General features: G+C 39.5%; 1 protein-coding gene across 7 annotated transcripts in view; it reads left to right on the top strand.

Moving 5' to 3' along the window:
- Positions 1-25,619, top strand: part of mof (males absent on the first) — a 510,758-nt gene that overhangs the window by 439,387 nt on the left and 45,752 nt on the right. For 2 of the 7 annotated variants that reach the window (XM_070081507.1, XM_070081519.1), the window contains one exon: positions 17,046-25,402. The exons of the other annotated variants lie outside the window; for them this stretch is intronic. Coding sequence is in view for 1 of the 2 variants with exons in the window: in XM_070081519.1 (XP_069937620.1) it covers positions 17,046-17,070 (25 nt within the window). In the remaining variant the exon portion in view is untranslated. Of the gene's footprint in view, positions 1-17,045; positions 25,403-25,619 lie in introns of those variants that run through there. 7 annotated transcript variants of the gene reach the window in all.

A 25,619-nucleotide genomic window follows, 5' to 3' on the forward strand; every position in this document is an offset into this window, starting at 1 on the left:
TAGATATGAGAGAATACATCTATGTGGTATGTGTGCACCACATAAAACAGATCCTGCAGCACACTGTGTATAATGAGAGAAAAAAAATGAAATCATGATTTTTCGATTAAAACAGCAACTTTGCAGTGTTTTTTCGTATGTTTTTTATAGTTGTATTTGCGATTTCTTGGTCTCATTTGATAGAATGGAAGACATATTACAGAAATAGAGATGATTTTGATTGGTTTTAGCACTGGAAATGGCTTGAAACTGAGCTCAAAATAGCAGAAATGTTAAATTTTTGCCGATATTCAAGAGTAAACAAACGACCTCACACGTCTAATACACATCAGCTGGTGGGTCTAATATACATTCACAAATATGGTGATGACATTTATACAATTATTACAGTATTGCATAACAGTAAATCTTCTATTTTTTGGTGTGAATAAAAATTCATTATGTGAATAAAAAATCAAAATGGAATTTATTTGTAAAGCCTCAAAACATAACTGATGAACAGAGGAAATGTTAGTTTAGTGCCACAAATGCCTACATTGTTCATTCTGGACCCTATTTTGAAATTGGAATATTTTGAACTTTGTGTTAAATTGGCCAAATTAACAATTTCCGATCACTTTATTTTGTAGTTGAAACAGTTGACTTGGCGATTTCTTGTGCTCAATCCATAGAATAGAAGTAATACTAGTGAAATAGCTAAGAATTTGGTTGACTGGAATAATGTAATTGGCCTAAAATGGGAGTCAAATTCGGCAAAATCGCCGATTCGTAAATATTGCTGACACATCAAAATTCGCTAGAGCATAATTTCGTCAATTTTCCACCAAATTTCGTACTTTTTGCTTTATTACCTTCACAAAAAGATTCTCTACGATTTCATAAGAAAAAATAGCAAATTTTTTTTTTGAAAATTCTTGGACACTGGTGCATGACTCCAGATTTGGGCCTTGGACCCTGAAAGGGTTAAGACTTGAGGTGTCGAGTCCTTTTCTGGGGTTACTTCCCTTCTTCTTTTAATGCCACTAGGACCAGCTTCAGAGTCACTGGACTTCTTTCGCACAACATATCTGTCCATAGTGGCCTGTACCTCTCGTTCCTTTATGACTTCCCTAAAGTGTTTCACAACATTGTCAGTGTACAGGTTGCCAACACGGCTTGCAATAGCTGTGTGAGGGTGATTTTCATCCATGAAGGTTTGCACTTCAAGCCACTTTGCACACATTTCCTTAATCTTTGTAGTAGGCAACTTCTTCAGTTTCTCTCTCCCCTCCTCTGAACCAGTTTCCTCAGGTCTGGCCTCTTGCTGTTGAAGTTGATCTATCAGCTCATCAGTGGTTAGTTCTTCATTGTCCTCCTCCACCAACTCTTCCACATCCTCCCCACTAACCTCCAACCCCAAGGACTTTCCCAATGCCACAATGGATTCCTCAACTGGCATAATCCTCTCAGGGTTAGCCTCAAACACTTCAAAATCCCTTTTGTCTACACATTCTGGCCACAGTTTCGTCCAAGCAGAGTTCAAGGTCTTCTTAGTCACTCCCTCCCAAGCCTTACCTATAAGGTTTACACAATTGAGGATACAGTGGACCCCCGCATACCGATGGCATCACATAACGATTAATCCGCATACCGCTTGCTTTAATCGCAAAAATTTTGCCTTGCATACCGCTTAAAAACCTGCTCACCGATTTTCGTCCGAGACGCGTCCAATGTGCGCCCTCAGCCAGCCTCACATGTGCCGCCGGTGGCATTGTTTACCAGCCAGCCTCCGCGGTAACATCCAAGCATACGATCGGAATATTTCGTATTATTACAGTGTTTTCGGTGCTGTTTCTGGAAAATAAGTGACCATGGGCCCCAAGAAAGCTTCTAGTGCCAACCCTACAGCAATAAGGGTGAGAATTCCAATAGAGATGAAGAAAGAGATCATTGATAAGTATGAAAGTGGAGTGCGTATCACCGACCTGGTCAGGTTGTACAAGAAACCCCAATCAACCATCGCTACTATTGTGGGCACCAGAAAGGCAATCAAGGAAGCTGTTCTTGCCAAAGGTTTAACTGTGTTTTCGAAACAAAGATCGCAAGTGATGGAAGATGTTGAGAGACTCTTATTGGCGTGGATAAATGGAAAACAGCTAGCAGGAGATAGCGTCTCTCAAGCGATCATAAGCGAAAAGGCTAGGAAGTTGCATGAGGATTTAATTAAAAAAATGCCTGCAACTAGTGCTGATGTGAGTGAATTTAAGGCCAGGAAAGGTTGGTTTGAGAGATTTAAGAAGCGTAGTGGCATACATAGTGTGATAAGGCATGGTGAGGCTGCCAGTTCGGACCACAAAGCGGCTGAAAAATATGTGCATGAATTCAAGGAGTACATAGAGACTGAAGGACTGAAACCTGAACAAGTGTTTAATTGTGATGAAACAGGCCTGTTTTGGAAGAAAATGCCAAGCAGGACCTACATTACTCAGGAGGAAAAGGCACTCCCAGGACATAAGCCTATGAAAGACAGGCTTACTTTGTTGATGTGTTCCAATGCTACTGGTGATTGCAAAGTGAAGCCTTTATTAGTGTATCACTCTGAAACTCCCAGAGCGTTCAGGCAAAAGAATGTCCTCAAGGAGAATTTGTGTGTGCTGTGGAGGGCAAACAGTAAGGCATGGGTCACTAGGGACTTTTTCTATGACTGGTTACACCATGCATTTGCCCCCAATGTGAAAGATTACCTAACTGAAAAGAAATTAGAACTTAAGTGCCTCCTGGTGTTAGACAATGCCCCTGGTCATCCTACAGACGTGGCAGAGCAACTTTATGGGGACATGAAATTCATTAACATCAAGTTTTTGCCTCCTAATACCACTCCTCTGCTGCAGCCCATGGACCAGCAGGTTATTGCAAACTTCAAAAAACTGTACACAAAAGCTCTGTTTGAAAGGTGCTTTGTAGTGACCTCAGAAACTCAACTGACTCTTAAGAGAGTTTTGGAGAGAGCACTTTAATATCCTCAATTGTGTAAACCTTATAGGTAAGGCTTGGGAGGGAGTGACTAAGAAGACCTTGAACTCTGCTTGGACGAAACTGTGGCCAGAATGTGTAGACAAAAGGGATTTTGAAGGGTTTGAGGCTAACCCTGAGAGGATTATGCCAGTTGAGGAATCCATTGTGGCATTGGGAAAGTCCTTGGGGTTGGAGGTTAGTGGGGAGGATGTGGAAGAGTTGGAGGAGGAGGACAATGAAGAACTAACCACTGATGAGCTGATACATCAACTTCAAGAGCAAGAGGCCAGACCTGAGGAAACTGGTTCAGAGGAGGGGAGAGAGAAATTGAAGAAGTTGCCTACTACAAAGATTAAGGAAATGTGTGCAAAGTGGCTTGAAGTGCAAACCTTTTTTGATGAAAATCACCCTCACACAGCTATTGCAAGCCGTGTTGGCAACCTGTACACTGACAATGTTGTGAAACACTTTAGGGAAGTCATAAAGGAACGAGAGGTACAGGCCACTATGGACAGATATGTTGTGCGAAAGAAGTCCAATGACTCTGAAGCTGGTCCTAGTGGCATTAAAAGAAGAAGGGAAGTAACCCCAGAAAAGGACTCTACACCGCAAGTCTTAATGGAAGGGGATTCCCCTTCTAAACACTAACACTCTCTCTCCCCTCCTCCCATCCCATCAATCATCACCAGATCTTCAATAAAAGTAAGTGTCATGTAATTGTGCATGCCTTTTTTAGTTTGTGTGTATTAAAATTAACATTTCATGTGGTAAAAATTTTTTTTTTTCATACTTTTGGGTGTCTTGCACGGATTAATTTGATTTCCATTATTTCTTATGGGGAAAATTCATTCGCATACCAATTATTTCGCATAACAATGACCCCTCTTGCACGGATTAAAATCGGTATGCAGGGGTCCACTGTATTAACCCTTTCAGGGTCCGTCCCGTAGATCTACGGCTTTATGTTCAGGGTCCAAACCGTAGATCTACGCCATGAGCTCAGCTCACTCTGATAAACTGTGAGTGGTACATTTGGGCCTAGATATGAGAGAATACATCTATGTGGTATGTGTGCACCACATAAAACAGATCCTGCAGCACACTGTGTATAATGAGAGAAAAAAAATTAAATCATGATTTTTCGATTAAAACAGCAACTTTGCAGTGTTTTTTCGTATGTTTTTTATAGTTGTATTTGCGATTTCTTGGTCTCATTTGATAGAATGGAAGACATATTACAGAAATAGAGATGATTTTGATTGGTTTTAGCACTGGAAATGGCTTGAAACTGAGCTCAAAGTAGCAGAAATGTTAAATTTTTGCCGATATTCAAGAGTAAACAAACGACCTCACACGTCTAATACACGTCAGCTGGTGGGTCTAATATACATTCACAAATATGGTGATGATATATATACAATTATTACAGTATTGCATAACAGTAAATCTTCTATTTTTTGGTGTGAATAAAAATTCATTATGTGAATAAAAAATTAAAATGGAATTTATTTGTAAAGCCTCAAAACATAACTAATGAACAGAGGAAATGTTAGTTTAGTGCCAGGAATGCCTACATTGTTCATTCTGGACCCTATTTTGAAATTGGAATATTTTGAACTTTGTGTTAAATTGGCCAAATTAACAATTTCCGATCACTTTATTTTGTAGTTGAAACAGTTGACTTGGCGATTTCTTGTGCTCAATCGATAGAATAGAAGTAATACTAGTGAAATAGCTAAGAATTTGGTTGATTGGAATAATGTAATTGGCCTAAAATGGGAGTCAAAGTCGGCAAAATCGCAGATTCGTAAATATCGCTGACACATCAAAATTTGCGAGAGCATAATTTCGTCAATTTTCCACCAAATTTCGTACTTTTTATTTTATTACCTTCACAAAAAGATTCTCTACGATTTCATAAGAAAAAATAAATTTTTTTTTTGAAAATTCTTGGACACTGGTGCGTGACTCCAGATTTGGGCCTTGGACCCTGAAAGGGTTAAAGTGCTCTCTCCAAAAAACTCTTAGTCAGTTGTGTTTCTGAGGTCAGTACAAAGCACCTTTCAAACAGAGTTTTTGTGTACAGTTTTTTGAAGTTTGCAATAACCTGCTGGTCCATGGGCTGCAGGAGAGGAGTGGTATTAGGAGGCAAAAACTTCACCTTAATGAATTTCATGTCCCCATAAAGTCGCTCTGCCACGTCTGTAGGATGACCAGGGGCATTGTCTAACACCAGGAGGCACTTAAGTTCTAATTTCTTTTCAGTTAGGTAATCTCACATTGGGGGCAAATGCATGGTGTAGCCAGTCATAGAAAAAGTCCCTAGTGACTCATGCCTTACTGTTTGCCCTCCACAGCACACACAAATTCTCCTTGAGGACATTCTTTTGCCTGAACGGTCTGGGAGTTTCAGAGTGATACACTAATAAAGGCTTCACTTTGCAATCACCAGTAGCATTGGAACACATCAACAAAGTAAGCCTGTCTTTCATAGGCTTATGTCCTGGGAGTGCCTTTTCCTCCTCAGTAATGTAGGTCCTGCTTGGCATTTTCTTCCAAAACAGGCCTGTTTCATCACAATTAAACACTTGTTCAGGTTTCAGTCCTTCACTCTCTATGTACTCCTTGAATTCCTGCACATATTTTTCAGCTGCTTTGTGGTCCGAACCGGCAGCCTCACCATGCCTTATCACACTATGTATGCCACTACGCTTCTTAAATCTCTCAAACCAACCTTTGCTGGCCTTAAATTCACTCACATCATCACTAGTTGCAGGCATTTTTTTAATTAAATCCTCATGCAACTTCCTAGCCTTTTCGCTTATGATCGCTTGAGAAACGCTATCTCTTTCTAGCTGTTTTTCATTTATCCACACCAATAAGAGTCTCTCAACATCTTCCATCACTTGCGATCTCTGTTTCGAAAACACAGTTAAACCTTTGGCAAGAACAGCTTCCTTGATTGCCTTTCTGTTGCCCACAATAGTAGCGATGGTTGATTTGGGTTTCTTGTACAACCTGGCCAGGTCGGCGACATGCACTCCACTTTCATACTTATCAATGATCTCTTTCTTCATCTCTATTGTAATTCTCACCCTTATTGCTGTAGGGTTTGCACTAGAAGCTTTCTTGGGGCCCATGGTCACTTATTTGGCAGATAAAATCACCAAAAACACTGTAATAATACGAAATGTTCCGATTGTATGCTTGGATGTTACCGCGGAGGCAGGCTGGTAAACAATGCCACCAGCGGCACATGTGAGGCTGGCTAAGGGCGCACATTGGATGCATCTCGGACGAAGAGCGGTGAGCGGGTTTTTGAGCGGTATGCGAGGCAAAATTTTTGCGATAAAAGCGAGCGGTATGCGGATTGTACGTTATGTGATGGTGACGGTATGCGGGGGTCCACTGTATACATGTTACAATAATAAATTATAATTAGCATTTACTAAGATAATAAATAATTCCCGACCCTACACAGGGTACACTCTTGACACTACTGTGTCATATATATATATCTATATGCTAAAATAATAAATTAAGTAACATTTAAAATAATAAATTACAATCAACTGCATTTCTCACGACACTTACCCGAGCTGTGACGCTCTTTCTCCACCGTGTCACTTGACACCCTTTTCTCCGTGTAATACACACTTTCATAACCGTGTCACACTTGACACCCTTGTCTCTGCGTCACACTACCCGCATAGTGTCTTTGTTGAAGCCAGTCACATGACACTACTCAATGTACACTACAACCAGGCCATCTTCAGTGTCACACGACACCCTTTCCTTCTCAGTGTTCCACTACGGTCCTGTAGCATATCTCAGTGTTCCACTCCATCATACTCGCTTAAGTGTCACACTACGGACCTAGCCCAGTTCAGTGTAACACTCCAACCTTATCTTCATGTAATGTCCCACTAAACAGCATCCGATGACTCCGGCCCACAGTTGACAAGCGTAGGCGGTGAGTCCGCAGACATCACTGGCAGTCCTGTAAATACTCTCCAAAGCCGGTTGACACACTGCAAGGTGGTCCGGTGCAGCACACAGTATGTTGCAAGCTCACTGAATGCGGCCGTCAGATAACCGAGGCCAACAGACTCAGTGAGCTGCGATGAGCGCTTCTTCTAAAATCAGCAGAAGCCAGTAGAATACTCTACTGCCAGTAGATGTGTACCATTAGGTGTTCAGGTACCTACTGCTTAGCTGCGTACCGTGAGGTGTTCAGGTACATAATGCTTCTAAGGCCGGCTCAGCAGTCCCCACATTGGGTTTGATGATGTACCCAGTGGTACTGCCGGCCGGCAGGTTAACTATTTAACCGCTAGTTTGGTAGGGGGCCGCAACACGAGCAAACTTCAGAACGCTGCCACTAGTTGGCACAGTGAATGCCACAACATCCGCTCAGCAGTGCACGTGTTTATCTTGTCGTGACAGCATTTCTCGTGTGTTGTGCTTGCGTTTTGTGCCATTATTTTGCCAAATTTTTTTTCTAGCCATGGGTCCTAAGAAAGTAAGTGCAAAGGACAGTGCTGAGAAGAAAAAGAGGATGATGTCCATTGAATTAAAGATTGAAATCATGGATAAACACGAGCGAGGCGTGCAGGTTGTGGACCTGGCCAGGCAGTACCAGTGTAATACTTCTTCGGTATGTTAGATACTAAAGCAGGAGTTGATAAAGGCTATAGCACCAGCCAAGCAATAAAGGGTAGCATTAAGAGTGTAGCAATTAAGTTCAGCAATAAAGTGTAGCATTAAGAGTGTAGCAATTAAGTGTAGCATCAAGAGTGTAGCAATTAAGCTCAGCAATAAAGTGTAGCATTAAGAGTGTAGCGAGTAGCCTATCTTTTCCACCTTCCACCTCCACCTCCATCAGCATCTGTTCTCTAGGGTAAATATGTACACTTTAAAAAATCAGTTTATTTACATTATTATGTTTTATTATGTTTTTATACAATACAGTGGACCCCCGCTTAACGATCACCTCCCAATGCGACCAATTATGTAAGTGTATTTATGTAAGTGCGTTTGTACGTGTATGTTTGGGAGTCTGAAATGGACTAATCTACTTCACAATATTCCTTATGGGAACAAATTCGGTCAGTACTGGCACCTGAACATAATTCTGGAATGAAAAAATATCGTTAACCGGGGGTCCACTGTATTTCTTATTTATAAATACATTGTTTCAGTGTTTTCCTTATGAAACTAGTGATTTAGTGCAGTTAGCCTCACAAACTCTCCGGTTTCAGAAGGGGAAGAATAGGAAGATATGGTCAGAGCAGGAGTGGCTGCTTCCACTCAAAACATAACAACATATTTTATTCATTCTAGAGTATATATCATGTTTCTATGTTATTTGTATTGTTCAATGTCATATTAGATCAATTTTGTTAGATAAATAAGCCATAGAGTTGATATTAGCATTATATTGAAGTATTTTCTCCTGCCTCCCGAGAGCAGGAATTCCACTGGAATGGATTAATGGCATTTCATTAATTTCAATGAGGAAAATTTATTTGATATACGGGCAAATCGAGTTACAAGCTAGGTCATGGAACTGAATAAACTTGTAAGTCAAGGTACCACTTTACTTGCCAAAAAGTGGCCAAAACAAAATTTTGATAATTCTCTCAAGTATTAGGTTTTTTTTTTTTTTTAACAAGTCGGCCGTCTCCCACCGAGGCAGGGTGACCCAAAAAAGAAAGAAAATCCCCAAAAAGAAAATACTTTCATCATCATTCAACACTTTCACCACACTCACACATTATCACTGCTTTTGCAGAGGTGCTCAGAATACAACAGTTTAGAAGCATATACGTATAAAGATACACAACATATCCCTCTAAACTGCCAATATCCCAAACCCCTCCTTTAAAGTGCAGGCATTGTACTTCCCATTTCCAGGACTCAAGTCCGACTATATGAAAATAACCGGTTTCCCTGAATCCCTTCACTAAATATTACCCTGCTCACACTTCAACAGATTGTCAGGTCTCAAGTATCATTCGTCTCCATTCACTCCTATCTAACACGCTCACGCACGCTTGCTGGAAGTCCAAGCCCCTCGCCCACAAAACCTCCTTTACCCCCTCTTTCCAACCCTTTCGAGGACGACCCCTACCCCTCCTTCCTTCCCCTATAGTATTAGTATTGGTAAGTATTAGCCAATTTCGATGGGATTGGTATTGGCCTAAAGCTGAAAATGGGTATAGGTAAATTTTGATGGTATCAGTATTGGTGGATATCAGCTAATTTTGATGGTATCTCTATCAGTGTCTACACTAAATTGAGTATCAGTATTAGCCCAAAAACTGGTATCATTACATCCCTAATTCTTTCTATCTGCTCCTTAGCTTTCTTTAGTACACACTAGGTTGTCTTGCATTAACCATATTTCCCTGAAGGTTTTTCCTTCCTTTTTGGCGTTCTGCCTTTAATGTTTTTACTGTATATTTCCCTACATACTGTAACTTTTAAATATTGTTTAATCTAATACTTTTTTTTTATAAGCTAACCTTGCCATATACAGTGGACCCCCGCATAACAATATTAATCCGTTCATGAGAGCTCATTGTTATGCGAAATTATCGTTATGCGAATGAATTTTCCCCATAAGAAATAATGGAAATCAAATTAATCCGTGCAAGACACCCAAAAGTATAAAAAAAAAAATTTTTACCTCATGAAATATACATTTTCCTACACACAAAGAGAAGGATACATGCACAATAGTAGAGTAGTACATGCACAGTATATATTGTGCATGTACTACCCTACTAAATGAAGAATAAATGACACTTACCTTTATTGAAGATGCAGCAATGACTGATGAGACACTGTGTCCTGGGAGTGCCTTTTCCTCCTGAGTACTGTAGGTCCTGTTTGGCATTTTCTTCCAGAACAGGCCTTATCACACTGTGTATGCCACTACGATTCTTAAATCTCTCAAACCAACCTTTGCTGGCTTTAAATTCACCAATATGAGCACTAGTTCTAGGCATTTTTCCCTGTTCACCTGGGTGTTAGTCGACTGGTGTGGGTTGCATCCTGGGAGACAAGATTAACCCCTTCAGGGTCCAAGGCCAAAATCTGAAGTGGTGCTCCAGTGTCCAAGAAATTTTGAAAAAAAAAAAAAAAAATTTTTCTTTCAGAATTAAAGAGTATATTTTTGTGAAGGTAATAAGACAAAAAAAAGTTTTTTCTGATCAGTACTTACCGAGATACAGCGGTGGGAAGTTGACCCAAAATGACCAGGTGGCGGCAACATCAGTGACTTCCGCAAAATCCCATTTTTTTATTTTATGTTTTTTATACTTTTTTCTTTTCTTTTCTATTTTTTTTCTTTTTCTAATAACATTTGTGGCCTGTGAGACCAGTATAATGTATATTGTATAAGTGTACACTCATTGTATTCAACACAATAACTGCACTAATTTATTTATCATTACATTGCTTACAAAACTTGTTTACAAGTTTATTGTAAACAAAATGATGAAAATATTAGTGCAGTTATTGTGTTGAATACAACGGTACCATATAGTACAATGATGCCATATGGTACAATATGGTACAATGGCACATGATACAATGGTACCATATGATACAATGGTACCACATGGTAGAATGGCACCATTTGGTACAATGGTACCATATAGTACCATATGGTACAATGGTGCCATAGGGTGCAATGGTACCATAGGGTGCAATGGTACCATATGGTACAATAGCATATGATACTATGGTACCATATGGTACAATATGGCACAATGGCACATGATACAATGGTACCATATGATACAATGGTACCACATTGTAGAATGGCACCATTTGGTACAATGGTACCATATGATACAATGGTACCATATGGTGCAATGGTACCTTATGGTACCATATGGTGTAATGGTACCATATGGTACCATATAATGCAACGGTACCATATGGTACATTGTACCATACAGTACAATGATACCATATGATTCATTGTACCATATGGTACTGTTGTATTCAACACACTAATATTTTCATTATTATTTTGGTTACAATAGTTGTTTACAACAAATATGCAAAAATGTTGTATATTAGTAATGTTCTATTATATATTTACAAGTGTACAAGAACTTTACGTGTTCCTTGAGGTGGATGACAAAGCACTTCGTCTCGGAAACTGTGGAGTCAGTAGCTAGCTTGTGTGGCCACTCACTCAATCTTGGCTGGTGTCTCATGCCACCAACACCTATTGACCATATGGTATATGTTACAGGGTACCATGTGGTACATTGTACTATATGGTAAAGGGTACCATGCAGTACAGGATAACATATGGTGCAGGGTATCATATGGTACAGGGTACCATATGGTACAGGGTACCATATGGTACAGGGTACCATATGGTGCAGGGTACCATATGGTGCAGGGTACCATATGGTGCAGGGTACCATATGGTACAGATACAGGGATAACTATAGAAATAAGTCACCCTGACTTTTTTGCGTTATCCTAGGATTTTATACATATGCTACTATGTATGATAATCTATGTAATTGTATTTCTGTACACCTGAATAAACTTACTCAAGTGCATGTGGCATCATAAGTAAGTTTATTTAGTTATACACAAATAAAGTTACATAGAATATCATACTTAGCAGCATATGTTTGGAGAACCTAGGATAACCCAAAAAAGTCAGATTTATTTCCATTAGGGTCCCTGTACCCTGTACCATATGGTACAATGTACTATATGGTACAATGTACTATATGTATATTGTACCATATGGTACCATTGTACCATATACCATTGTACCATGATACCATTGTATGACATGGCACCATTGTACCATATGGCACAATGGTACCATATGGTTCAAAACCATAGAATTTGTCTTCAGCTCCACTTCCATCAGTCTTAGAACTGAAGTTGTGAAGAGGAGAGTCAGAATTTGCCCAGAGAGTGAGTGGGGAGTGAGAGCATCTTGCCGCCAGGCACTATGAACAAAGCTACTTTGCCAGCGTTCCCACAATGCCATGTGGGCGTCCAGATTTTTTCTATGGTGTGCACACTGACCACCCAGACCCATTCTCTTAGATGTAGGCCTACCAGCCTTCTCATGCTAAATTTGAGGGCGCTAGAATTTTGGCGTAGATCTATGGTTTGGACCCTGAACGTAAAGCCGTAGATCTACGGGACGGACTCTGAAAGGGTTAAGGACCCCAATGGAAATAAGTTAGACAGTCTTTGATGACACTGACTTTTTTGGGTTATCCTGGGTGGCTAACCCTCTGGGGTTAATTGTTTCTTGGTATTCTCAATAAGCCACACCAACAACGGTGCTACAGCAGCAGCAGCAGCTGACAGTGCTACAGCAGCAGCAACAGCAGCTGACAGTGCTACAGCAGCTGCAGCAGCAGCTGACAGTGCTACAGCAGCAGCAGCTGACAGTGCTACAGCAGCAGCAGCTGACAGTGCTACAGCAGCAGCAGGTGGTACTACAGCAGCAGCAGCAGCAGACGGTGGTACAGCAGCAGCAGCAGCAGCTGACGGTGGTACAGCAGCAGCAACAGCTGACAGTACAGCAGCAGCAGCAGCTGGCAGTGCTACAGCAGCAGCTGACAGTGCTACAGCAGCAGCAGCAGCAGCAGCTGACAGTGCAGCAGCAGCTGACAGTGCTACAGCAGCAGCAGACAATGCTACAGCAGCAGCAGACGATACTACAACAGCAGCAGCAGCTGACGGTGGTGCAGCAGCAGCTGACGGTGCTACAGCAGCAGCAGCTGCTGACAGTGCTACAGCAGCAGCAGCAGCTGACAGTGCAGCAGCAGCAGCAGCAGCAGCAGCAGCTGACAGTGCTACAGCAGCAGCAGACGATGCTATAGCAGCAGCAGACGATGCTACAGCAGCAGCAGACGGTACTACAGCAGCAGCAGACGGTGGTACAGCAGCAGCAGCAGCAGCTGACGGTGCTACAGCAGCAGCAGCAGCTGACGGTGCTACAGCAGCAGCTGACAGTGCAGCAGCAGCTGACAGTGCTACAGCAGCAGCAGACAATGCTACAGCAGCAGCAGACGATACTACAACAGCAGCAGCAGCTGACGGTGGTGCAGCAGCAGCTGACGGTGGTGCAGCAGCAGCTGACGGTGCTACAGCAGCAGCAGCTGCTGACAGTGCTACAGCAGCAGCAGCTGCTGACAGTGCTACAGCAGCAGCAGCAGCTGACAGTGCTACAGCAGCAGCAGACGATGCTATAGCAGCAGCAGACGATGCTACAGCAGCAGCAGACGGTACTACAGCAGCAGCAGACGGTGCTACAGCAGCAGCAGCAGCTGACGGTGCTACAGCAGCAGCAGCAGCAGCTGACAGTGCTACAGCAGCAGCAGCAGCTGACAGTGCAGCAGCAGCAGCAGCAGCAGCTGATGGTGGTACAGCAACAGTAGCAGCTGACGGTGCTACAGCAGCAGCAGCAGCTGACAGTGCTACAGCAGCAGCAGCATCATCAGTTGACCATGGTACCACAGTATTTCGATAATATTTCTCACCCTTTTTACCACAGGGTTGGCACTAGAAGCTTTCTTGGGGCCCATGGTCACTTATTTTGCAGATAAAATCACCAAAAACACTGTAATAATACGAAATGTTACGATTGTATGCTTGGATGTTACCACGGAGGCTGGCTTGTAAACAATGCCACCGGCGGAACATGTGAGGCTGGCTCAGGCCGCACATTAGACGCGTCTCGGACGAATAGTGTTGAGCGGGTTTTTTAGTGGTATGCGAGGCAAAATCTTAGCGATAAAATGTATCGGTATGCGGATTTAACGTTATGTGATGCCAACGGTATGTGGGGGTCCACTGTATAACCTGTGATACTTTTGGTTTTACCATTTTTAACTCGATTCTCTAATTTCCTTATATTTTCATTGCCTCTTTTTTTCCCCATTGCTGAAAAATCAGTCATCCTACATTTGCTATCTGTCATCATATCTGTTAAGGGAAATGCTTTGGATTAGCTAATAAATACTATTTTTTTAACATGCAGATTGTCTCCCACTGAAGCAGGGTGATCTGAAAAAGATGAAATACTTTTGCAAAGTTTTTCTTTATACATTTAGTAATTTGTAGAGTATAAAGGTTTGTTAGCACCTTGCTCCCGACATTTTAGTTGTTTCTTACAACACGCATGGCTTATGGAGGAAAGATTCTCCACTTCTCCATGGAGATTACTAATACAGTGGAAACCCTACTTGTGAGCATGTCCACGTGCGAGTTTTTCCCAAATGCGAGCAGTCAATGGGTCGATTTTTGCTTTCATACAGGAGCAAAATTTCCATAAGCGAGCAGACCTCAAGGCAGGTTTCTTGACACTGGTCAAGGAACAGTATGATGGAAAGATGCTTCTTAACGTACACCAAAAATGAAAGAAATCTAAGCATAAATAATGGAGTTCACTTCTCAGCAATTAGCCACCCCTTAGTGGTAATTTTGAATATTTTTTATGGTTGTATTCTCGTTTTTTGGTCTCATTTGATAGAATGGAAGATATATTACAGAAATAGATATGATTTTGATTGCTTTCACGATGAAAAGTGCCTTGAAATTGAGCTCAACCTAGGAGAAATGGTCCATTGCTTGGCTGTTTCCGAGTAAACAAATGTCCTTTCCAGTGTGCAGTCATGAATGGGTTGACATTATTTATACAATTATTACAATAAGGAATAACAGTAAATCTTATATTTTTTGTGTGAATAAAAATGACAAATTATTTATATAATAATAATAATAATAATAATAATAATAATAATAATAATATGTATAATAATATTACATATATAATAATAATGTACTACATGTAATAATTATAATAGACGGCTTCAAAAGGCCGTCACTAGATGGCAGTGTTTACCACAACAAAGAGGGAGCGATTGGGGCCGCCTCCACCTGTTACATAATGACATATTTTATTCATTCTTGAGTATATATCATGTTTCTTTGTTAATTATATTGTTTGTTTTGTCATATTAGATGAACTGTGATAGATAAATAAGCCATATAGATAATATTAGTGAAATTATTCATGAAGTATTTTGCCCGGTTTCCAGACAAACACTCGTCCACTGCCGACACCGCTCATACCATTGCATGAATGACATATTTTATTCATTTTAGAGTATATATCAGGTTTCTGTTATTTGTATTGTTTATTATGTCATATTAGATAAAGTGAGGTAGATAAATAAGCTGTAGAGTTGATATTAGCGAAATTATTGAAGTACAGAATTCCACTGGTATGGATTAATTGCATTTCAATTAATTTAAATGAGGAAAATTGACTTTGCAAACGAGCAAATCCAGTTGCGAGTAAGGTTGTGGAACGGATTAAACTCACAAGTAGAGGTTCCACTGTAAATACTTACACAGGAGGGCTCTGCTTATATGGCAGGTTTGGTTCCGGGCTACTACTTTAAGGTGAAACATAACCTGTTCTTACTTTCAAATGCATATTAAAGCCTGATAACATGTTTACGTTATCATATACTAAGTGAGCAGTAGAGCTAGGCCTAGAAAATGCACATACAGTACACACATTACTTACCTTAAAATATTATTGTCCTTAGCTGATAGTGAGTAGTGAATATATTTATTGAATAATGGGTATAATTGAAAACCACTGTATTAGTGAAATGCTGCAAAGCAAAACACTGTAAAGTGGGGCCCGCCTGTATGGTAGACTATCGAGTAACACTTGCGTCTTTACCACCTCTTCTCCATTACACTATGGCATAATTGTGACATTTTTTGACTAACACTAAAATTCAGCTAACACAGTGTCACTTCTGGGGGGGGGGGGGAAATTTGGAGCGCTGTGAGCTGGACCTCAGGATTTTTCCCCTTCATTTAGTGGGTTCATGGTCAGCTTAACTGTGGGTAAGTCCATAGTCTTTGTGGGGGGGAGACCTAGCTTCCAACTGCAGCATCCCCACTAATTCACTTTATACAAGAAGAAGCTATACGGTGAAATAAGACAGAACTTGAATCACTGGAAATATCCCATAAAATCTGTACAATTTAGAAAGACAAATTTTTACACATTTATATTTCATTAACCCTTTCAGGGTCCAAAGGCAAAATCTGAAGGGGTGCCCCAGCATCCAAGAAATTTTGAAAAAAAAAAAAAAAAAAAAAAATCTTGCAGAATTAGAGTATATTTTTGTGAAGGTAATAAAACAAACCAAAAAAAAATTCTGATCAGTACTAACCGAGATATAGAGGCGTGAAGTTGACCCAAAATGACCAGGTGGCGGCAACATCAGTGTTTCCCACAAAATCGCATTTTTTTATTTGAATTTTTTTATACAGTGGAACCTCAAATATCAAACTTTCTTCGGTCCAGAAGTCTGTTCAAGTGCCTTTACCGAATGAATTTATTCCCATCAGGAATAATGTAAATTAGATTAGTCCATTTCAGACCCTTAAAAGTACACTTATAAAAGCACTTACAAAAATACACTTACATAATTGGTTGTGTTGGGAGCAGTTCGATTTTTGAGGTTCCACTGTACTTTTTCCTTCTCTAATTTTTTTCTTTTTCTAGTAACATTTGTGGCCTGTGAGATTAATATTGTATATAATGTATACAGTGGACCCCCGGTTAATGATATTTTTTCATTCCAGAAGTATGTTCAGGTGCGAGTACTGACCGAATTTGTTCCCATAAGGAATATTGTGAAGTAGATTAGTCCATTTCAGACCCCCAAACATACACGTACAAACGCACTTGCATAAATACACTTACGTAATTGGTCACATTGGGAGGTGATCGTTAAGCGGGGGTCCACTGTATATACAGTGGACCCCCGCATAGCGATATTAATCCGTGCTTTGTCCTTGAGCTGAGGAGTCAGCGGCGTGGGTCCCAGCCTGGGCTGGCGAGTCATGCATGGCCATGGCACTACCATCACCACTACCACCACCTACTGATGCCTGTGGTCTATCAGTGCCAAGTGTAGCCACATCATCATCACTTTCACTGTCTATTCTTCGTGTAGGGCCATGGGATGTACTCCAGGATGAACTCCGTCCCCTGGTACTGCATAGGGAACACTACCCGAGCGCATGCTGCGGCGTATATCCTGACACTTCACTGGTGAATACGATTCCTCACCATCACTACTTGAATGATCGTCAAGAGCAGTAAAATCACAATCCACGTCACTATCATCATCGTTACTGAAGTCTGGGGCCTGGCCACTTGAAAATATTAGTTTTGTCTTGCAACAAAGTAGTACAACTGAATGTGACTGAGACGTGCCCACACCAGGGGTAGAAGGTTGAGGATTGTCAGGATTTTCTGCACTATTTTCGATTTCCTGGTCATTCCTTTTGGTCACTAATTTATCAAAGCCATAGAATTCATCTTCATTTCCACTTCCATTAGAATTAGAACTATGAGATAGGAAGAGGAGAAACCCAGTTCGCCTTGGATTGAGAGCTGCCTTGCGACGAGGCATGGTGAAAAAAGGTATTTGAGGTGGCGTTCCCACAATGCTGTGCAGGCGCCTAAAATTTTTGTTTACGGCGTGTGCACACACCACACAGGCCCGTTCTCACATGTAGGCCTACCAGCCTTCTCATGCTAAATTTGACGCCTCTAGAATTTTGGCATAGATCTGTGGTTTGGACCCCTCAACGTATAGCCGTAGATCTACGGCACTGACCCTCAATGGGTTAAATGCATAATTATCATCTCTCAATTTTTTTTTTTTTTTTTAAGCACTGGCTAAACCCCCACCGAGACATGGTGAAGGGATTACTAGCTCCTTGCTGCATGCATGACTTAGAGGAATAGTTCTCCACTTCCCCTATTTAGTGTCTTACAGTATGTAACTTTAAACTCCACCTTTACATAATTTCTGTGCATTGTAGAAACTTTTCTTATGCTAGGGTTCTTTATCTTTTCTTATGCTAGGGTTCTTTATCTTTACCATCCTTTCCACCTCATGATTCTACCATTTCTTCTTTCCTCCTAAATCCATTCTTCAGTAACTACTAGCCTCTGTTCTGCACTGCCACTATTCCTCTTTGACTTTGTCCTCATCACTTTTCCTTCTGACCAGTCTTTCTTTCAACAGTTGCTCATATCTCACACCTCTAACCATCTTCGTCTTAGTTCATTCACTTTTACCCACTACAACCCCTGTGGACATAGAAATACACTGAAAGTCCTTGGTGAGGGACATAGAATGATCTTTCCCTTCCCAAAGGGAAAGGTCATTCATTTATATGATTTGGGAGGTCATCCCTGAAGGCAGGAGGTTTTTTTTACTCCACATTTATATATGAATCATCATACCTAATATGGTGCATTACAAAAAAGTTGCCTTGTGTTTATGCATCAGGTAAAAAGCTGTCTGTTCTTTTACTGCTGCCCCAAATGTCAGGAGATACCCCACATCAGGATATGTGATTGTATCAGTGCCTGGTTATGGAGAAAATATTAAGCCGCCTTTTGAGGTGTTTGAGTTGAAGAACAAACAAGTGAAGATGTTGATATCATGACTGCTTGTTGACATCTGGTGGGTTTCTGGCTGACAACCTTCTAGTTGGATCCTGATTGTAGAAAATAGCACAAAAGAAATACAAAACAGTAGTGCTTAGAGGTGTGACTCTGTTCCTATGGTTATCACCACATGAGGGTGGTTCCTCTATGCTGGTGTGGGGCTCTTGAGCCAAGGTGTTACACTTGTCCTCCCCTTCCTAAGATTGAACCCTGTTGCCTCCCATTTCCCAGGCATTACATGACTACAGGTTTAATGCACACCCCTAAATGTAATAACAATGCTTTTAGGTCATCAGAGTCCAGTTGCAGAGATAAATGAATTGAATTTATTTTTTTCAGTTTTTACTCTTCATTATTCTTACTGTATACAGATAAACAATCAGAACAAAAAGTCACATCTGACAAGACACCAGAAGGTCATATACAAAAGGTAACTCGATGATAGTGTCTGCCACACACAACTGAAAGACCCAAGTTCACTCCCGGGTGGATGGAGACTGTTGCGTGCTAAGAGTATGTACCCTTTATTCGGAGCATGTGAACACACTCATAAAAGGCTACCTCCCAAGCAGTGAGCCAGGTTGCTAAGGGTTTGATGATTTTGGGGCCCCATCGTCAAATCAGCACCTAGGTTCAGCCAATCATATTGTGGAAACTGGCAATTGTGAAGGTGATGTGGATACCACTAGCCTTGTCATTTTCAACCAGCTGCTGACACTGTTGTCCATTCTGTCTTTAGGTTGCATCTTTGCCTTTGCTTTACCATGTTGTACACATACATTTCCAACTGTATATAGTGTACATACTTGTAAATACTTATAATCACACTTGGTGAAGGAAAATATAATTCAGAGTCATTCAGCTGTGTTTGTTGTGCTCCTTGCTCCCCTTTACACCCAGGATAACAGGCCTTATTGTTCCTTGGCTGTAATAGACATTGTTCAGTTTTCCTTGCACCTGTTGCCCATATTCACCTAGCAGTAAATGGGTGTTAGTTGACTGTTGTGGGTTGTAGCCAGGGGGCAGTGGTTTTATGCCTTAGATAGGACTGGTCTTTGAAATGAGCTAAGACAACAGGTCTTATAAGTATGTAAATTTGACAACATAAGAAACCTTTTGTTCAGAAAACGACTGATGAAGAAAATAAAATCAAACTTCATTCATGAATCACACCCACCTTCATCACATATTCTTGGGCATAAAACAGTCTGTTAAAGCTACAGTAGTTTCCATCTTCATATCTTCATACTCTGACAAATGGTGCAGGAGTCCAGAATGGCTCATTTATCATTTGGTACTCGCCTGGGATTAAATGTTAAATACAATGGCTAGCTATTAGTATCGTAAATATATCCAGTCACAAGACCTGTAACTTCCTTCATAAGTGTGCCTTGAGGTTGGTGAAAGGCTCTTGACCTAAGATCAAGGATAGTTACTATATCCCCCACCTCTCCCATTCCTCAGGTGTTGTATGACCCTTTTGATTTTAGTGTTTCCCTATGAATATAATAATAACAAGGACATCAGGTTAGAAGCTTAGGAATATGACAGGCCAGGTTTGTAGGTAGCACTCTGGCTCGAGTTGTATTAGTTACATAATGAATCAGTTACGGAGATACATTAATGTAAGATGGGATGTGGCAGATTACCCTGCCCATTTGAGTTCAGGGGGGTTTCGGGCATAGGGTCAAAAGATATAATTCAGTAAGCGTGTAATGATCTTTATTCCTTGACTTCACTGAAAAAAAAAGCCTCGTAGGTTTATGCCATCATAGTCATGTTTATTGTTATCAAAAACATTGGCTCTGTTCTGTTATGTTTCCAATTGGGTTGTCATGTGGCTTATGATTCTGTATCCAAAATGTGTTGTATAACTTTCACATGCCACACTATTGTTCAACATTTCCAGCTGTCCATGCACAGTATCGTATTAAGGCTTACCTGATTGTAAAATTCTTAGGCACCTTCTTCAGTTTCCAATTACCATGTAAATGTTTTGTAATCTGTTTAAAAGTAAATTGCTCAGAAATTCAGAATTTTGCCTGGTCAGTTCTGGGGAGGTGAAAGACAGACTTCCTCACCCTCTATCAGCCTTAGTCTTAATCTGATCTTGACTGTAGAGACCATATTGCTTATGCCTCCATTTCCACAACTTCTCTCTCTGAGCTAAGTATCAGTGATTGCTAACCCTTCGACTGTTGAGACCCCCAAATCCTGTGTCGCAAAATATTAGGAAAAAAAATTCTTATGAAATGACAGAATCTTTTCCCGATGGTTATGACACCAAAAGTACGAAATTTGATGGAGAACTTGTGGAATTATGCTCTCACGAAGTTAGCAATTTTGGCAATGTATACGCATCAGTGATTTCGCCCACTTTGATCCCTATTTTCAGCCAATTCCATTGTTCCAGTCGACCAAACTCGTATCAATTTCTTTAGAACTCCATTTGTTCTATCAAATGAGTACAAGAAACTGCCCATTTACTGTTTTCAACTACCCAGTAAAGTGGTGAGAAATTGGCAGTTTGGTCAATTTCACACAAATTAAAAAAGATGCCAATTTCAATAAGGTCCAGAATAAACAATGCAGACATTGTTTACTCTTGAATGTCGGCAAAAATCGAACATTTCTGCTACTTTTCATCATGAAACCAATCAGAATCATCTCAATTTTTGTAATATGTCTTCCATTCTATCAAATGAGACCAAGAAAATGAGAATACAACCATAAATATTGTACGAAAATACACCTCAATGTTGGTGTTTTAATCCAAAAACACAGTTGGATTTTTTTCTCATTATGCACTGCGTGCTGCAGGATTTTTTTTATACTGCGCACACTGACCACACAGACCCATTCTCTCACATGTGGGCCTATCGGCTTTCTCCTGCTTGATTTGAAGCCACTTAAATTTTGGCGTATTAATACGTCAAAAATACTGGCTTGTAAGACGTATATTTATGACACAGTCGAAGGGTTACTTAAGGATTACATTTGTGTCTTGGAGGCATTTTGATAATCCTCTGTTAAGAGTCTATTTAGTTTAATATCTTTTTCACATGGGATCACTAGGATGCCTATTGTTATGTTTAATATAATTCTGCAACAAAGAGGATTCTCCCAGATGCTGTCATATCCAGTACTGTAGTTTCTATCATTGCCCTTTATTACAGTTATTTAACCCTTTGACTGTTTTCGACGTATAAATACGTCTTACGAGCCAATGTTTCTGACGTATATATACTCAATAATTCTAGCGGCTTCAAATCAAGCGGGAGAAAGCTGGTAGGCCCACATGTGAGAGAATGGGTCTGTGTGGTCAGTGTGCACCACATAAAAAAAGTCCTGCAGCACACATTGCGTAATGACAAAAAAAAAACTCTGATCGTTTTTTTTGGAATAAAATGCCGACTTTGAGGTATATTTTCGTATAGTATTTATCATTGTATTCGCGTTTTCATGGTCTTAAGTGATAAAATGGAAAACATATTACAGAAATAGAGATGATTTTCATTACTTTGACGATGAAAACGACCTTGAAACTGAGCTCAAAGTAGCGGAAATGTTCGATTTTTACCAATGTTCAGGAGTAAATAAATCACACCACACGTCCAATACACGTCAACTGGGGAGTCAAATATTCTTTCACTAGTGCACTGATATTATTTATACCATTTTTACAATAATGCAGTAGTCTGCATAACAGTAAATTTTGTATTTTTTTGTATGAATAAAAAATCAAAATAGAAAGCAATAATAATATAAGAGGGGCCTAGAGATGTGACTAATGAACAAAGCATATGTTATTTTAGTGCCACGAATGTCTACCTTGTTTATTCTGGACCCTATTTTGAAATTGGCATCTTTTTTAGTTTGCGTGAAATTGGCCAAATTGCCAATTTCTGACCACCATATTGGGTAGTCCAAATTAGTAAATGGGAGGTTTCTTGTACTCAGCTGATAGATAAAATGGAGTTCTAAAGAAATAGCTATGAGTTTGGTCAAATGGAACAATGGAATTGACTGAAAATAGGGCTCAAAGCCGGCAAAATCGCCAATACACATATGTTGCCGAGACCGCTAACTTCGCAGGAGCATAATTCCACGAGTTTTCGACCAAATTTCGAACTTTTGGTGTCATTACCATCGGGAAAAGATTCTCTATCATTTCATAAGAAAAATAATTTTTTTTTTTTCAAAAATTGAGCAACATAGAATGACAGTTTCAGAAAGGGGCCTGAAACAGTCAAAGGGTTAATCTGTCCTTATGTTCCTTTAGAGTTCTTTTATCTGTTTCTCCTTTTTTTTCTTAATTTTTTCCTCCCATGGGTAATTTCTGTGATTCAAATATGTCCTTTTCATAAGACTCTTTTCTCTGTTTGGGGGTTTTGCCATTAACCCTTTCAGAGTCCAGAGGCCAAATTTCCAAGTGTGCACCAAGGTCCAAGAATTTTCAAAAAATAATTGTTATTTTTTCTTATGAAATGGTAGAGAATCTTTTTCTGAAGGTAATAAAACAAAAAGTACGAAATTTGAGGGAAAATTGACGAAATTATGCTCTTGCAAATTTTGATGTATCAGTGATATTTACACATCGGCAATTTTGCCGACTTTGGCTCCCATTTTAGGGCAATTACAGTATTCCAGTCAGCCAGATTCTTAGCTATTTCACTAGTATTTCTTCTATTCTATCGATTGAGCACAAGAAATCACCAAGTCAACTGTTTCAACAACAAAATAAAGTGACCGGAAATTGGTAATTTGGCCAATTTATTGCAAAGTTCAAAATATTCCAATTTCAAAATAGGGTCCAAAATAAACAATGCAGGCATTCCTGGCACTAAACTAACAATTCCTCTGTTCATTAGTTACGTTTTCAGGGTTTACAAATGAATTCCATTTTGATTTTTTATTCGCATAATGAATTTTTACTCAAACCAAAAAGTAGAAGATTTGCTGTTATGCAATACTGTAATAATTGTATAAATAATAGCACCACATTTGTGAATGTATATTTGACCACCAGCTGTCATGTGTTAGACTTGTGAGGTCATTTGTTTACTCTTGAACATCGGCAAAAATTTAACATTTCCACTACTTTGAGCTCAGTTTCAAGCCATTTCCAGTACTAAAACCAATCAAAATAATCTCTATTTCTGTAGTATATCTAAACCTCCCATATCCCTTCCCACCAACCCTTCCTGGATGTTCTCTATCTCTCTCTCCCTATACACCAGATTTATATGCCCTCCTATTTATCCTATTTTGCTCCATTCTTTCTGTATGTCCATACCACTTCAACAGCTCTTCTGCCCTTTGAATTATGCATTTAGTAGTACCACACCTTCTAGTTTCCAGTTTGCAAATTTTCTGCATAATATTCGTGCCACACATTGCCCTCAAACACAGCAAAAATTGAATGTATCTGCCACTTTGAGGCCTATTTCAAGCTACTATTGATCTGAAACCAACCAAAATCATTTCTATTTTACTAGTATCTCTTCCATTCTATCAGTCACTATTTTAGACCAAACACAAGGTCAGAGATTTGCTTTTCCCATCATGCACTGCATGGGGCAGGATATATTTTATACTGCACAGACCCATTCTATTATGTCTAGGCTCAGATTTGCTGCCCACAGCATATTTAAGGATGTTTCACTTAAGGTGTAAATCTGTAAGTGACACTAGTGTCAGTAACAGATTTACTTAGTAGACAGTGAATAGGTTAAGGGACTACAGGAATTATCTTGGTTCTTCCATATAGTCTTGACAGACAAGGTCTTTATTTTATATTTTTAAAATTTAATGGGTTTTATAAATAACTTTGATTTTAGCACTGAACTTTTTTTTTTTTTTTTTTTTTTTTTTTTAATAAAAATATTTTAGTGATTTAATTAACAATAGGTATAATATTAACTCTTATAATGAAGATACCATGTGAAATTTGCTTTTAATTTCACAGGTTAATTATCCAATAAAGATGTTGAGATTATGCTAGGCAGGTGCCCAAAGAATGTGTTATCTTTTTGATAAGCTACCAGAAATAACAAATGGAATATCACAATTAATCCCTACTCTGCTTTCAGTATTACAGAATTTTATTTGCTAAATAAATTCTTGTTGAGGTACACTCAAATTCAGTGGTGCAAATACCATTCTGTTTGTCAACATTATTGGAGCACAACTGAAGAATATGTAGTATTTAAACATTGCCTTAAAACAAACTCCTCCACAAGGAGATGAATAGTATAATTTTGTTTCGGGAAATTTTCTCAGTGTGGAGGTACCTTGATGCAGGTCAGGGGCTCTTTTGATTCAAGGATGTGGAATTATCCTCTGCTTCCTTAGATTAAACCTGATTGTCTCTTGTTCCTCAAGCACTGTAGGATCCTAACAGGTTTTACTCTTTCCTCTTAAATATAATAATACTATGACCCTGGGAGTTTATTGCTTACCCTGATTATAACAGTAATATTAGTAGGTGGAAATTTTTCACATGGATTAGAGGATTTAGAATCATAATTACCAAGAGGAAGCACTAAACCTATAGGGGTCATAGAGCATGGTGAATGGTAGGGAAAGATAGATGAACTAACTTGGTCAAGAGCCTCTCACTGGTATCAAGAAATCTCCCTTGTGCAATATTCATTAATTGTGTAGGATGAGCTAGCAAACTAGATAATTATGGTATTGATAATACTGTATTGATGACAAATGTACAGTGAATTGTGCCATCAGATGTGGTAAAGTGATTACAAAATGTACCTGATGGATATTGTAGTATATATGTCTGCAATTTTTGTAATAAAGACAATTTTAAGACTAATATATTTTTTCACCTCATACTTTAATTAACCCGTAACGGTCCAAACGTATATATACGTTTTTCAACATTTGAAAGTATGTAAAAAAAGTAGATCTCTCTTGTTTTTTTACATTTGAAAATGTGTAAAAAAACTTTGATATACTTTTTTTTTTTTTTTGTTACATTTGAAAATATGTAAAAAAAAAACGTAGATCTACTTTTGTAGCACTACACATGTGAACGTAGGTCTGC

This window comes from Cherax quadricarinatus, chromosome 6 (assembly GCF_038502225.1).
Source record: "Cherax quadricarinatus isolate ZL_2023a chromosome 6, ASM3850222v1, whole genome shotgun sequence".
NCBI classification, from domain to species: domain Eukaryota; kingdom Metazoa; phylum Arthropoda; class Malacostraca; order Decapoda; family Parastacidae; genus Cherax; species Cherax quadricarinatus.